We start from the raw sequence: 15,170 nt of genomic DNA on the forward strand, positions 1-15,170 counted from the left end.
CACTTTATCAAGTACTTTCCATGTGCTCCCATTGACTTCTTAATGGACTCCAATCATGGCGCTTGTGATTTAAAACGCATAGAATTGTGGGTAAACTCGCTCGGAATTATGGGAGTCGGTCCGATCTTTCTTTTTATCCTTTATTTGTTCATTGAAACGTTTTTCCTAGCTTCAAGTTACCTGTGTACATATGTTTTACCATTTTCACACCCTCTCCTGTCTGTCAGTTAAAATGCTCAAGATCGTCGGCGGGTTGGTGGTCGCAGGTTTGGTGATCGCCTTAGTTCTGGAAAGCTACAACACTGCAAAGCGCCCTAAAAGAAGCGTTATTAACAGCAATTCCAATGATAGGAATCATCACAGGGATAGCTTTTACAACAGCCACCCATGTCCCGGTGCGGAAATGGATAACTTATTTTGGTTTGTGCAGGTAAATCCAGATATAAAGAACTTGTATAGATTGACCCTATGTTTTATTTTCAAGTTGAAAGGACAACGGACTGACAGATAGTGCTCTCTATTGAAATACAAACCTAAGACATGATGTATGCGATATTTTACATTGGTCGATATGAATGTGTTTTTTTTATTATTTGATAAAGCAAGGGAAATGTGAGGTTGTGGGGGTCATTAGGGTCGTTGTTAAATTCACCAGGAGTTGCTCAACTAACTCTTGTTAAATTCACCGGTGAGTCACCGCGGATTCAAAACATCGGTGAACTGCAGCAAAACCAAAATGGCCGCTCCCGCTGTGGAAGTTTGTCTTCTAAGAAGATAATATTATCAATGTAATTGTAAATTCAGAGACGCCAAATCTTTTGAAAATTGGTACGGAGTGTTGTGTTTTTAACAAATATGTAATAGCACCAATAAACACATTGATAAACAATATCACATTTGCCAATTTTATCCAGAGTAGAATTTGATATGAGAGAGAACAGTTTTTTTTTTTAAATTTTTTTATCGTGTATGTTATTTGCCCTTTTATACATCAAACAAATGTTACAAAGTTGCGAAAAGTGGGCTAACTTTATTTGAACTTGTATCCATTAATATATTCATACAATATTTACAAATGCAAGGTAGCTGCTGGCTCCATTTTTAATGTAACAAGCCAACTCCTAGTCAGTCTGTTAAAGATAACAAAACCATCGTCCCAATAAGCTTTGCTCGCACAGGTCAATCACAGCCTTGAATGCCGCTGGAGCAACCTTTCTATTTTTATTATCAGCTATGTTGATTGACCAAATTGTTGTTAAATACAACGCACCGATAAGCACCAAGTAATGTCACTTCCGACTTGGCGATGCAGAGCACCGATTAATTTAACAACGCACCCATACACGCACCAGCTTTCGTCATTTTCGGGTACAACTGGTACATTTATTCATTTTGTAAAAGTGCCAGTGGACGTTTGTCCCATGCCCATGAAAAGCTAAAAATGTAGCCCGATATGCCCAAGCAAAAGTGCACCACACTCAGAGAGCGATCTTTTAGCTTCATGGCCACGACTCACTGGAACTCTCTCCCAGCTTGAGTACATGCAGCTCCCACATTCTGTCGCTTTAAATCAAAGACCCACTTGTTCTCTCTTGCTTTTAGTGCTCTCTAAGCCTAGTAAATATTATTAGCTGTTGTCTAAATTGCTATTTCAGGTTTTTCACTCCATCCTATTAGTTTAATTGTGCTAGACACATGCATCCACAATGTTTAGAATTCACATTCTAGCCTTTTATTTAATGTATTATGCCTATATTTAAAGCATTTGCATTGTATTTTTACTGTTGTATATAATGTATTATGCCCTGTGTTTCACTGTATTATGAATTGTTCCTCACTGTCTTGTAAAGTGCTTTGTGATGGTGGTCGACTATGAAAGGTGCTATATAAAATAAATATTGATTGATTGATCGATTCCTGTGCTTCTAAAAGTTTATTGCGACAGCACTGGGGTGGATTCTCCCCGCGCAGCTGTGGCAACCATTTTAGTGGTGCCAATCACAATGAATGTGTGAATCAAACCTATTCTGTTTCTTTCTTTTTAAACAGGTGTCAGACATACACATCAGCCACTTTCAAGACCCCAAGAGAATGACTGACTTTGAGGAATTTTGCACGGAAACTATAGATGTCATTAAACCAGCCCTTGTTCTGGCAACAGGTACATTTTAAGTTGTGGTAGTAGTAGCTAACTATATAAGTCTTACCCGTTATGTACTTCCATTCACTATATAGGTCTTAAATGTGCACTTTTTAAAGTATCATATTTTCATTTTAAAATGGCCATGGGGGTTTCTCGAACCCATATCTCAGTGATGTCAATAAACCCCTTAAACAAGCTTGGTCAGTGCTTTCCAACTGTTGACTCTTGAGCCACATCTGCCACAGTATGGCAAGCCAAAATTAAAAAATAAATTATTAGTAAGCACAAAAATACTGATGCAGTTTTTTTTTTTTTTTTTTTTTTTTTTTTTTTGCTTTTATGGCTCTCTGTTTTTTTTCCTCATCAGGGGACCTGACAGATGCAAAGACGGCAGGTAAGATTGGATCCCAGCAGTATGAGGTGGAGTGGCAGGCCTACCACAACATCCTGAAGAGGTCAAGGGTGCTGGAGAGAACCAAGTGGATAGACATAAGGGGGAACCACGGTAATGCATTCGACACCTGTCTCTTAACCCCAGTGCCTCAAGGGCAGTACACTTTGATCCAAAATGACGGCTAGTGAAAACATGTAATGCATTCAGGGGGAAGTTTCCTAACCTGTAAACCTTTGTGATTTACATGACTGATCAAGTGTTGACTCAATAGTCAATGCATTTCTGTAACAGGGAAATAGGAAAACCTGTGTCATTTGAAATATTTGGGTAATCATGGTATTGTCTTGTGTCCCCAACAATTGTTTTTGTTACAAATATCACCCTCCTCAGTTTGGAGTACTGGTCTGTTGGTTTAAGTTATGTTCTGACAGTCAGGTTTAAATATCGGATTGCTACTTTTAGGCCACCTATAAATTAAGAGCTAAGCATCACACAGATCTCTCTCTACTCCATGATAGAGAAGCAGAGTGCTCAAGTTGCAGGTTTTTTTTTGTTTTGTTTGTTTTTTCTAACCTCCACCCTCCAGATATGGCTAATGTAAATAATTGAAGATGTGCTCCATAAGCTTATTAACCTTGCTTGGTACTGAGTTTTGAAAACAGCGCTTCCCTGAACTGTACTTGGTATATTCCTTACTTTAATACCAATGTGACGTGTTTTGTCTTTTTTTAGATGCCTTTAATATAATATCTCTTGAGAGTGTCAACAATTATTACAGGTAAAGCATTTTTTTTAGTTCCCCTTAAAAATAAACACAAATTAAACCCTACTATACCTAATTAGTTTCAAATAAGTGATATAAAAATGATTTTGTTGATTACCCAGGATAGGGCTTGGTTACTTTGTTTGCTGTGTCGAATACCTGCAGTATGTTTGTCTGTCTATTGGATTTGCAGGAAATATTCAGCCACCAAGAAAGAGGGCTCCTTCCACTACATTCACCAAACTCCCTTTGGGAATTACTCTTTCATCTGTGTTGATGCCACCCTCACCCCTGGACCCAAGAGACCATTTAATTTCTTTGGCATTTTAGACCAGGTAGAAGCTGTTTTTAATCAGGCTTTGAATATTTAGGATTGACCTGCAGTCTCTACAACAAACAGTACATGTGCTTTATCCTGTGCTGTTCAGAACTGTATGTTTTGATACTTTTAAAAATAAATCGTAAATCGACAGTAAATTCCCATCACGCATTCAGGCCGGACTGATTTGTCTACTCATCTTCTGTCCAAAATTAAGCAGCAAGTTGTGATTTATAAAACAATGAAGGGTTTTTGTTCTGTTTCAGACTCGAATGGACGAGCTGTCAATTCTAGAATCCAAGAGCCTTAACAGTAACCAGTCAATCTGGTTTGGCCATTATACAACATCCACCATTATCTCCCCATTCCCAGGGATACGGCAGATAATGAGGTAAGCATACCGTGTGTTCACACGCAAACACATTGCTATACACATTTTCAATCTACTTATCCCCAGATACAGTAGAGCCCATAAGTATTAACACCTTCTGGGTTAAGATACTGTTTATAATTTAAATGTCTATGTACTGCTACTAGTCAAATTAACACTTTCAATGACAATTGATATTTTTTAATTATTAGTCTGATATAAAAATCTGTTTATTAAAGAAAAGCCTAGATTATAAGTACTGACACATTTTATTAAAATTTGGTGTAACCTTTCATTTATCACAGACCTTGTCATAGCATGCACAGGCTTGGGAGAATGGATAATATCTTTTGCAGTCAAATCAGGTTCAGCCTCTCAATACCTGAAGATTGCATAGCAGCATTCCAGGTTTTTCTGTGAGCTTAATTAGGTCCACTTCAAACATTTTCAGCCTATATACACAGACATTAACATGTAATGTATTTATTACTGTTAAAATGAAGATATTATGAGCAACTTTTACTATTTCACCCACTCTTGAATTTAATATATATATATATATATATATATATATCCTGATATAATATATATATATCATAGATAATATATATGGTCAATCCAACTGGAAACTTTGACCAGTAACACCTTTCAATTGGGTTAAAGCTGGTTTCGCATGGTCATTAACCAATTGGGCAAAGCAGTAGAATAATTTTGTGCCGTAATCTTTGTGGTGGTATATCAAAGTAAGTCTCCTTGGACTTCCCACCTTCTCGTATTGCCCTCCCAGCTCAGCAGTGGCTTACCTGTGTGGTCACCTGCACACTCTTGGAGGGCTGATGCCGGTGCTGCACAGCCGCCATTCACAGGGCACTCTGGAGCTGGAGCTCGCTGATTGGAAGTTGAGCAGAAGGTGAGACCAATTTCCTGTGTAACAGGTATTACGACCCCACCAGAAACATGAAACTTGTTTAGCTGCACATAGGTGTTGTACTGTAGCAGCCTAAATAACTTTGTTTTCTCTGTGACTTGCATGTTTTCAGTGCTGCTGCTTTTCTTCATGTGACCTATTGAAGTGCATTGTGACAAAAGTGCAGCACAAATGATCAGTACATCTTCATTAAAACTTGAGGGGGTTAACATTAAATAATGCGGCATAGGGAATGAACTTGCAATGCTGTGGACAGGATAAATGGACTTCCAGATTTTACAAAAACATTTTTTTTAGGCAAGAAAGTTGTTAAAGGTGAGATTGTTTTAAAGCCTTGGTTGTTATTCCTTTAATACATGGGAGCTTATCATAAAACTATCAGATTCTCAGACAATGTGATTAGTTTCATCCTCAATGTAAATATCAATGGAGCGTGATTGTTTCTGGTATTGATGCTCATAGATTTCGTGTCCTGGCATTTGATCATGACCTCCTGAGCTTCTCAGACCTCAGTTTTGAAGAGTGGCCGGCTGTCCTGATCACCAATCCCAAGGCAGCCAAATATACCAACTCGGCGGTCGAGCCCCTAGGAAGGATCCAGAACTCCACGCACATCAGGTACCTGCTGTTTTAAAAAGCAGCCTCACATCCAGAACATGGCTAATCCAAGTTTGAAACTTAATTAAATAATTTGTGGATATATGGAGGTTCCTGTTGTCTGTTAAATACAGAAGTATCACATTGATGTAACTTAACAAAAAAAAAAAAAAAAAAAAAGATGGTAAGTAGATTCAAGAAAATGCAGTCTTTTTCTTCAATCAGTTGTTAGGTTTATTGAAATATGCAGGGAGTCTGGTCCCAGGTACAGGACAAACAGAATACTCATTCTTACAATTTTTGCATGACATTAAATACCCTTCTGTATAGATGCTCCATCTCCTCTTTCTCTGACATTTAACCAATAGCAAAGGTACAAAACATTATTCTGTACCATATATTTGTGTGTGTGTCTGTGTGTGTAGTCTTGTGTGACGACCTCTGAACTCGGTGCATTCTTCATACCCCTGGTGGTGTCCCAAAAGGTCCATACACCTAGTTTTTGTCATCTTCCTTGTTCATATCTCTTTTGCTTGAGACTCTTTGAGTCCAGTGGCGTTGTCTCTTATTCTCCCTGAGAACCTTTGGGTCGAATGCCAGTCCCTGGGAGCCTTTTAGCCCCTTTATGCTTTGCATTCCAAAAGTCTTAGAGCCTGCGCTCTCCTGGTCCACAGCATTGTTATCTTGTTAGCTTGCAGTCAATGCTGGGCAAGAATCTTGTAGACGCAAGGGCTCTGTCAATTGTTAGCAGTACATGCAATTTGAACCAAACAGTCTGCTGTCTGCAATATTAGTCTCTTTTCAGAAAAGAACACCAGTATAGCTCTGCCAGTCCATATGTGTAGCAAACTGCTAATCAGTTCTCAATCCATGTTTTCCAACACACATTTACAGTTTTATGAACATAAGAACTACTTAACTTGCAGTGTAAAACTTGATGATGTTTACAGCATTATTACCACAAGTTGTATCAGAAACAAATGTTTAGTCTGTTAGCTAGCTATTAGAGCTGCAGAAACCAATTACTTGATTATTCCACTGAAATCAGGTGCTCACAATAAGGTGATTGCTGTTGATTTGAGCTAATTTACCATAATTGCCCTCATCTGATTATCAGAACCTGGTTTCTATGGAGAGATCAATCTGAAAAATCTGTTTGTGCAGAACTACTAGCTATAACATCATTTACATTTGATTATCTCCCAGTGTGTACCTGTAATTTTACATTTTCCTGAAAGTTCGTTCTGCCTGTAACTACGTCACATGTATTTTTGTAACTTTAAACCTGGCAGGGTTCTAGCCTTCTCGGCAGCCCAGATCACTGCTATCTATGTGCATGTTGACGGGAAGCTCTTGGGGGAAGCACGGCCTGTGAAAGGACCTCTATTCGTCCTGAACTGGGACCCTATGAGATATACGAAAGGACTTCACAACATGGAGGTCAAAGTTGAGGTAAACACAGTTTAATGCAAGTCTGAGCAAGATTGTAAAAACCTCCTTCACATCTGGAAATGTAAGACTGAAAGATCAATGTTGCTTGTAATGGTGCAGTAATGTAAATAAAATTATACAAAGAAGTATCCCCTGCCCTACGTTCTAGGATTTCCAGAACAGACTTAGCAGTGCCCCCTCTTTCCTAGGATGCTGCTGGCAGGTCAGCAGTGAGACAGCTTGAATTCACCCTGGAAAAAGACTTGTTTCTGGGCTTCGGGTTCCTGCAGTCCTTCGTCCTCTTGACTGACCACTATATCCTGGTAAGAGCCTCTCCATCTTAAATAGAAGCTGTGTTTGTGGTTGGATATGTACCTAAACTTCATTTAGTTTGTAGTGGGTTCACCTGCAGTCCTACACAATATGCACTCTGCATGGAATGTCATTTCGAACTCACAGATCCTGTCGACCTGTGAGATGTATGCATGCATAAGGGACTATTGTGAAAAAACACTGTTTTCTATATTTACTATCCAAGTTATCTTATTAACGATGTGGTAATAAAAATGGCAGAAAAAAACAATTGAGACAAACTTAGCCCATTTCTTTGGGAACACATATTGTTTCTAGTTTAACGTGAGCATTTTTATGTCAATATTTTGTTGAGAGAATTTAAACTTTGCCCCCTTTTTGTAAATATCCCATTTTCATACGGCTGTTCCTATTTACCACAGTAACTTACCATGTGAAATGTCCAGATTATTAACTCTTAGGTGAGTGGGCAAAGTTAATCATGAGACCAAGCCAGAGGCTGAGTCCGTCTTTCTGTCTGAAATAAGCACTGTAGTGTAAACCCAAGAGCAGATAAACCTTACTTGCTGCAAAGACATAATGACACAGGGTCTGGAGTTCTCTTTCAGTCCTGCTTTAGTTTTACAGGACTAAATGACCAAGATATCTATCCTGTAAAATGTGTCACAGAATTTGTTATGCTTCTGTTTGTATTTAGGCTAGAGTCACTTTCGTGTTCCTTGTACTGGTTAACCTAGGTTTGATTGTTACCTTTCGTTACCTGGGACCACCTGCACTAAAAGGTAAGGACAGGTTATCGCTCACCTCTCTGTAAAACAATAGGGCATTTACTCTGTGTTTATGGATAACCTGGCTACATAGTGTGGTGTGTGTTTGTGAAAAAATCCCCCTTTTTATAGGAATACTAAAAGAAATATTACGGTACACAACAGTTTTAAGAGGAACTTTTTTTTTTTTTTTTTTTTTTTTTTTTAAATACTGCCATGTTGTACTGAGTAAGTTGTTAAGTTTTCGGACTACATATTGAAAAGCACAACACAAGTAGCTGTGCTGGTTAAATTTCACATTTAACTTTGGAAGTGTACCTCTTGTGTGTTCTGCTTCTGCAATGCCACCTAGCAACAAATGAAAAATTAAAAGTGACAGAAATGTATGGAAATATGGAACACAGTTTTCCAAATGCTCGTTTCCTCAATCTTCAACTGAACTTAAACCACTGGCAGCATTTTGCACATAGCACCACAAATACATGGCATACTTACGTTTGCAATTAGCTGAACGTGATTTGTTGTGAATATGTAAAAGTTATACATACAGTATTCAATTACAATGTATTAAATCAATGAAAGACTCACTCGAACATTTCAGTATAATGTTGGATAGATACTGTGCCATTTAGGGTTTTATTTTTGTTTACTATAAAATGCTTAAACCTTTACTGCCTTACTTAGTATGTCAAAACTTCAACCACCAAATAACAACAATAAATTTTCAGTTCAAACTGCTGAAGACAATTCAGTCCTTGTCAAAACAATTGTTTGCCTTAAGTTCTAGCATTACTTGAGTGGATAAATCTACATTGTTCTATCAATGTATTTTCCCTCGTGCATGCTATCATATCTCCTGAATGAATTCATATCTTGTTTTGTTTGTTTGTTTTTTAGAATCCTCAGTGTTTGCCTCCCAGGCACAGCTGTCTCTACACCTTTTATGTAAAATCAACACGTTGTACTACTCCAGCCTGCTCTTGACTCTCTGCACTGCCTTTGGTGAGATTAAATACCGCTCTATAACCTTGGAATTCAACAGCAGAGATTGCTGGAGTGAATCAGCACATCAGCGCACGTGTTTATTTTACCCTTGCATCTCCCTATTATAAAATAGCTTTGATAAGAGTGTTAGACAACCATGCACAGGCTGGATCTCCTTCGCCTCATTAAACATTTTGTTTTCTTACGCTTCTGATATTAGAAAAAAAAAAACTTTTTGTGTTGTAGTGTAACATGTTTTGTTGATACTGTTCACATGCATGTGTAAGTACAGTAGTTCATTCATAATCATTTTAACCTCAAGGTCTAATTGGCAAATGTTTAATTTTGGCCAGAAACCAAAGACAGACTGAATGGAAAGTAGACTGACCAGGAAATAGTAGCAAAAGTTATATATTGCATGTTTTGCAGTTCTTTTTAAAATGTTAGAAATGTTTTCATTGTTATTATTTATGTATTTATTATGAAAGCACCATTTAATAAAGGTGGTATGCTGATTTGTACTAGGATAATACAGGTTATGGCTGTTTAATAATGTCATTGCTAGTTTTTTAAATGAAGAAACACCTTTGGTATGTACTGCTTATTGTGTAATTATATGAATAAACAACTTGGCTGGGATTGAATGTTCTTCCATTTCAGGTCCCTGGTTCATTGGAGAGATGATTGACGGCCACAGTGGGGCCTGCTTTGCTTTCGGTGTGTTTGTTAAGGGACACTTTCTTGAAGGAGGCTTGACGTTTGTAGTGGGTGTTGTGCAGGTGAGTAAGTTTTAAGGGTCCCAAGATTAAATGCTGTGATGCAGTGTGAATCAATTAGAACCTAGTAAACTTTAAAGTGCTAGGCAATCACCAAAATATATTTCTGATAAAATAGCAGTCCAGTAATGCAGTCACCAAGAAATCTGTTGCGATAACCGTATAAAACCGTACCTTTTTTAAAATGGAAGTTGCTATCTGTTTTATGCAACAAATGAGGACTGACAAAATAACTTCCAGACACAGCCATTCCTTATCAGTAGCATTAAACAAGATTCCAGTAAGTGTTATATTTGTATGGTTTTAAGTCAGTTTGCTTTAATTGTTTGCTTATTCCTCCGCATTGTCCAGGAAAAGATTTTTTTTCTAATAGTACTGTAAGTAGGTACCCAGGCAAAGGTCAGTAGCAGACGTATGATTTGAATCTGGCTTGTTGGTTTCACCCTGATTTGCAAAAAAATAACAATCTAGTATAGTGAACAAACTAATCTAAAAGTGAGTTTGTTTTCCATCCTAGTTAGTCTTCTTTAACATCCCTCTGACCTGCTACCTCTGCTGGAGCGTGTATCTGCGTTGCCGGGGGAACTGTTTCCGGACTCATTTCTGGAGGGTGGGTAGGGTGCAGACGTTGGTGGTGAACATGGTCATGCTGGCACTCTTACTCTGTCAGGCATACTCCTGCTACTCTCTGCTGGAGACCTACGGAACCACCGCCTGCCTCCTGTCCCCCCTGCGCACATGGGCGCTTGTTCTGGGGCTCCTGCTGATCCGATATGCCTGGACCTGCCACCCCCCACGTCTCCGGGAATTCACCAAAAGCAGCCAGCCACCTTCATAGATTGAGAATTAAATTGACAGACAATCTCACAAGACACACATTTCAGTTTGTAAAGGGATAGCCACTTTTTCTGGATTTGAGTTCGCTGGACTCCCGACTCTAGGAATGATAAAGAAGACCCTGTTTTATATTGAGTTTATATATGAGAATTTGTAGCACATGTGAAATTGTGATTTACAGGGAATCATGCTGATCTGGGAATTCTGAAATTTTTGAGGCCCAACGGGTGACATGTTTGGGAGCACATTTGCCTCTAAACACAGCAGTATGGACTATTTTGTGGCAATTGGTGAGAACCTGAAGGCAGTGTGTGGTTCTGCATATTTAGGGCAATTTACACATTAAGTTTCTTTTTAAAAATGAGCTTAAATCAGACCTTTTTTTAATCACACAAGAAGTTGAGTTTGTATTGATTTAAAAAGCTGTTGGCAAATAAAACATCAAACTTTCGTTTATTACACTTACCATATATCTTCAAATTAAATAAAATAAAACAGCAGCTGCGTTTATTCAAGGCCGATGTACTAGGAAATAAGTTGGTCAAGCTCTAGAATTTAAAGGGGAGGTTCCATTGTTTCTAATTTCTACGAGCTTAGGCTGGGAAATAAGTATATCGAGCCTAGGAAATAAGTTGATCGGATATATTAACAAACAATAAATAATTTTAAATTAATTTTGTAAGTATAATTTATATAAATTAGTAGATTAGATGTCTAACAGTATGACGCTAGATAAGAGAATGTGAATATCGCTGTAGATTAGATAATTAGTCTAAAAAAAGTCAATTTAAAATTAATTTTATTAGTATAATTTATATTAAGTAGATTGGATTTACAGTTTTGGAGGGTAGCTTTTTTTGGAAGTAGTATGGTTTTGAGGACGGCGACCTTTTCAATGGTGGCGTATTTTGGAAGTAGCACGGTTTGCAAGGATCACAACCTTCGTAAATCTGTTTCCTGTTTGTTTTTTGTTGAGTGCACCGTTTATTCGAGGGCGCTGTCTATTACAAAACTGGCAAATGAGTGCAGCATTTATTCAAGGGTGGATTAATTTTGAGGATATACGGTATTACTCAATTGTTAGGGAATTTTTATTTTTTTTGTTAACAGTTTTGGGGTAAAATTGGATTTAACCCTAAAATCAGAAACACTATGCATAATTGTGGATTTAATTAGATGACTTGAAGACTGGCCAGCTAAATTTGGGGCCTGGTGGCAATGCAGTCATTTTGTGTTTGTGTGGAGGATAGGAAAGTAGACTGCAGTTAAGAGGATTGGGAGGCAGTTTGGACTTGGTGGTTAGAGGTAAGGACTGGTGAGAACCTGGTGGGAAGGTGTAGATATCAGAACTTGGGAGATAACGTGGCAAGGAGACCTGACCTGCTTCTGCTACTAACTCAGCTTACCCTTACAATGAAACTGCATATGTAGGAGCTGCTATGATTTAATGAAATCTGGAAAGTGAAGGACTGTACAATATAAATGAACTTCTTTTATATTTAATTAGAATTGTATTTAAAAGTGCTGCATGCTTATAACTTGTCTAATCACTCAGTTTTTCAGTTTCACTTTTCTTCTGGCCTTGCCCAACAAGAACTATAACTAGTGCTGACAGAAACCTGATTTTTTTCAATGTTTTGAATATTAATACCTTTGTCTGAAAAAACAATATACAGGTATGGCCAAAAGTTTTGCATCACCCTACAGAACTAACTAATTTTGCTTCATAAAGTCGAATGAAACTTGCTAAATAATGGTACAGGGCTTGAAATTAACTTTTCCATGCACTAGCCACCATGGCTAATGGATGGAAAAATTCACCGGCCAGCATCGTTCCGGGGGATGACGACGGCAAAAGAAAACGTTAAACCAAGCAACAATTATGAGCAGTCTCAACAGGGTCTGAAACAATCTACCTCATGATTGAAGATATAGCTTCTGAGATATGTAGGGCATCTGCCCTCTGCACAGACTGCATGCACAGAAACTCTTTCTGGCAGAATCATGCATATACTAGCTCCTCTTCTATGACAGCGCTATCGGTTGAACCATCTGACATCACTGACAGGAACTTTGCACCTTTTAATTTCTCTTGCAGCTGCCTTTTTTTCTACCTCAGCAATGTAGTGCATAAATATATATTTTTTTTAAACAATGCTATTTTCTATTGTCACACTTTCTGACCAAGGATCAGCTAAGCATTAACTTACTATGTTTTTTCAAGCTTTAAAACAAGTCAGTTCAAGATAAAGTTAATTCCAGTAAATAGTAAATTCATCATTAAGGACACGATTTTGTCACTGACTTTAAGTACATTTTACGGGTGGGTTTGGGGGGGGGGGGAATTCATGGAAAGGTCACCAAATGTAGGAGATATATATAAATAAATGCATTTATTTTAGCTCAATGAGCCAGCTGCTGTGTGTGTGTGTATGTATGTGTGTATATATATATATATTTTACACACAAAATTAGCATGTGAAATTGTTTTTATTACCATGTTCAAAATGAAATGGTATATAATGGTTCTTCAATAATAAGAAAGAGACGTTTAAATTGGTTGTTTTTGAGTAGGCTACAGAGCACTGCCCTTTAAACATAAAAACACAAAAAACTAAAAAAACAGTTGAAAGGTCAAATCACACAGAGGCAACGTGTCCAAGAAACAGGGCATGAAATACTTGGCTTCCGGTAGACTTTTGTGATATGTTTGTAGTTTCTTTGATTACAGGGTGTTAAATATCAAAATTATGTTCATATAGTTTTGTTTTTGTCTCAATCCTCAAATTCTAGGTGATGCAAAACTTTGGCTATAGCTGTACATTATAGCAGTGTATTGCTATCAAGAAAAACACTGCCATGCAGTAGAATGTGTTAAATAACCAGATAAAAATGTACTTTACATATTATTGCATAATTACTTTGACAAATAGTCCTATAGGGAGAATTGTTTTAGGTAACACAGTTTGCCACAGCAGTAAACTGTTCAGTGGAGTATCTTTGGTGCCCCGTGGTGGTAGGTAGCCTTGGCAAACCTGAACAAGTATTCCTGTACTCAGAGTGAAAATACAGCAAATTGCAGGATTATACCTGAATGCTGAAAGGTCAGTGCGAAGCTGAGTCTGTCAATGGTTTAGAAAAGATAAGTACATATTTAAAGCAGTTATGTTTACCACAAAGTGTGCATTGGACCCTAAAAAAGGAATTTCCTCCCCAACAATGACAACCGTGGGTATTTACTGAAAGTGAATATTAAAAATAAAAAAATATGTATTTTCAAAATGAAGACTTAATTGTTCAACGTATATAACAAGGTAATCCAACTTAAGCAAACATCTACTCTTATAATGCTCGCCATTTACTGTATCTGCCTCCTGCATATTGGTACAAATGTATGTTTAAACAATTTCACTGTCCCTACCACCATTCCCCCTCAATGTCATGCTGCACCTCTCTTCTATGTATTCTTCATTCTGCTGTTGTAGATTTTTATTTTATATATATAAAAATAAAACTTGGCTAGGAAGGGCTTGAGTAACCAGATGCTGAATGTTTCTGGTGTCCTGGTTCTACCCAGCTATTATACTAGTCATGGTCCCCTCACTGATAAGGGTGTTAAAGGAATGTTTACTTTTTAATCACTACTCTGCACTATGTGTATTTTAAACTGAGGTTATGTAGTGCTGTGAATCCTGAATTTAATTAAAACAATTTTTTTTAAATTTGTGTTTGTGGTGTTTTGAAATACATTCCTTTTCTAAGCAGACGACCCCCCCCCCCCCCCCCCAAAAAAAAAAAAAAAAAAAAAAAGTGTTTCAAACTTCCAGTGCATTGAAGACAGGCCTTGGACCCAACGAGATGGTTTAGTGTTTCAGACATCGATTTATCATGATATTACATGGGCCTGAATTCAATTAAAAAAAATAAAAAAACCTGTTACTGCCATATCCATTCCAAAGTACATGCATCTATGTGGCAGTGCCATGAACTTGGATTTAGTGTTGTGTCATGCCATGCTGGTGTGGCTGTAGCTTACATATATAATTGGCAACAAGCCTATTGGTATCACTCACAGTGGGAGTTGGTTATTAGTCACAGGTTTTAGTAATATATGCAGTTTGACAATTAAGTCATCATGGTTTTCATCTGCCATCACAAAAAAGGATAAAATACTCCTTTTTTTGTATAATATATAATGATTTGTTGTTAGAATATGCATTAGTTTCAGAAATAGTAAAGTGCAAGCTGTATCTACCTAACCAACCCAGAATTGGATAGCCACACAATTTATTTTGACTAATTTAGAAAATGCTAATATACAAAACTTGTTAGAATGTTTTGTTAATTATTATGAATTAATTAGTGTAAGAATAATTACAGGTACAGTAACCATGGCCTAATATTCCCTAAACTAGCGGAAACAGGGGCAGATGGTTAGACATCCAGGGGAAGCCAGCAGTAAATGCAAGTCAGATTTTCAGACTGCTGCTGCCACAGCACAGATCATTTGGCAACTCTCCTTGCCCTCATCCATTGTGCTAATACAATA

At 37.6% G+C, this 15,170-nt stretch overlaps 1 protein-coding gene across 1 annotated transcript; it reads left to right on the forward strand.

Annotated features, from left to right (window-relative positions):
- The first annotated feature begins 101 nt into the window (after window positions 1–101).
- Window positions 102–12,967, forward strand: tmem62 (transmembrane protein 62). The gene is made up of 14 exons (XM_041276207.1): window positions 102–430; window positions 2,050–2,161; window positions 2,511–2,648; window positions 3,270–3,315; window positions 3,494–3,635; window positions 3,886–4,010; window positions 4,777–4,899; window positions 5,380–5,535; window positions 6,807–6,966; window positions 7,155–7,268; window positions 7,955–8,039; window positions 8,922–9,026; window positions 9,669–9,787; window positions 10,302–12,967. The coding sequence occupies exons 1-14, from the start codon at window positions 191–193 to the stop codon at window positions 10,620–10,622; spliced, it is 1,986 nt and encodes a 661-aa protein (XP_041132141.1). The 5' UTR covers window positions 102–190; the 3' UTR covers window positions 10,623–12,967.
- Window positions 12,968–15,170: the final 2,203 nt, after the last annotated feature.

This window comes from Polyodon spathula, chromosome 17 (genome assembly GCF_017654505.1).
Source record: "Polyodon spathula isolate WHYD16114869_AA chromosome 17, ASM1765450v1, whole genome shotgun sequence".
NCBI classification, from domain to species: domain Eukaryota; kingdom Metazoa; phylum Chordata; class Actinopteri; order Acipenseriformes; family Polyodontidae; genus Polyodon; species Polyodon spathula.

What these genes read in the sequence shown, in the direction of transcription:
- tmem62 (XM_041276207.1), top strand. Translation starts at nt 191, where the DNA reads ATGTTTTACCATTTTCACACCCTCTCCTGTCTGTCAGTTAAAATGCTC. An exon ending in GATTGGAAGTTGAGCAGAAG is followed by an intron (nt 4,900 to 5,379) that starts GTGAGACCAATT and finishes TGATGCTCATAG; the next exon opens with ATTTCGTGTCCTGGCATTTG. An exon ending in ACATGGAGGTCAAAGTTGAG is followed by an intron (nt 6,967 to 7,154) that starts GTAAACACAGTT and finishes CCTCTTTCCTAG; the next exon opens with GATGCTGCTGGCAGGTCAGC.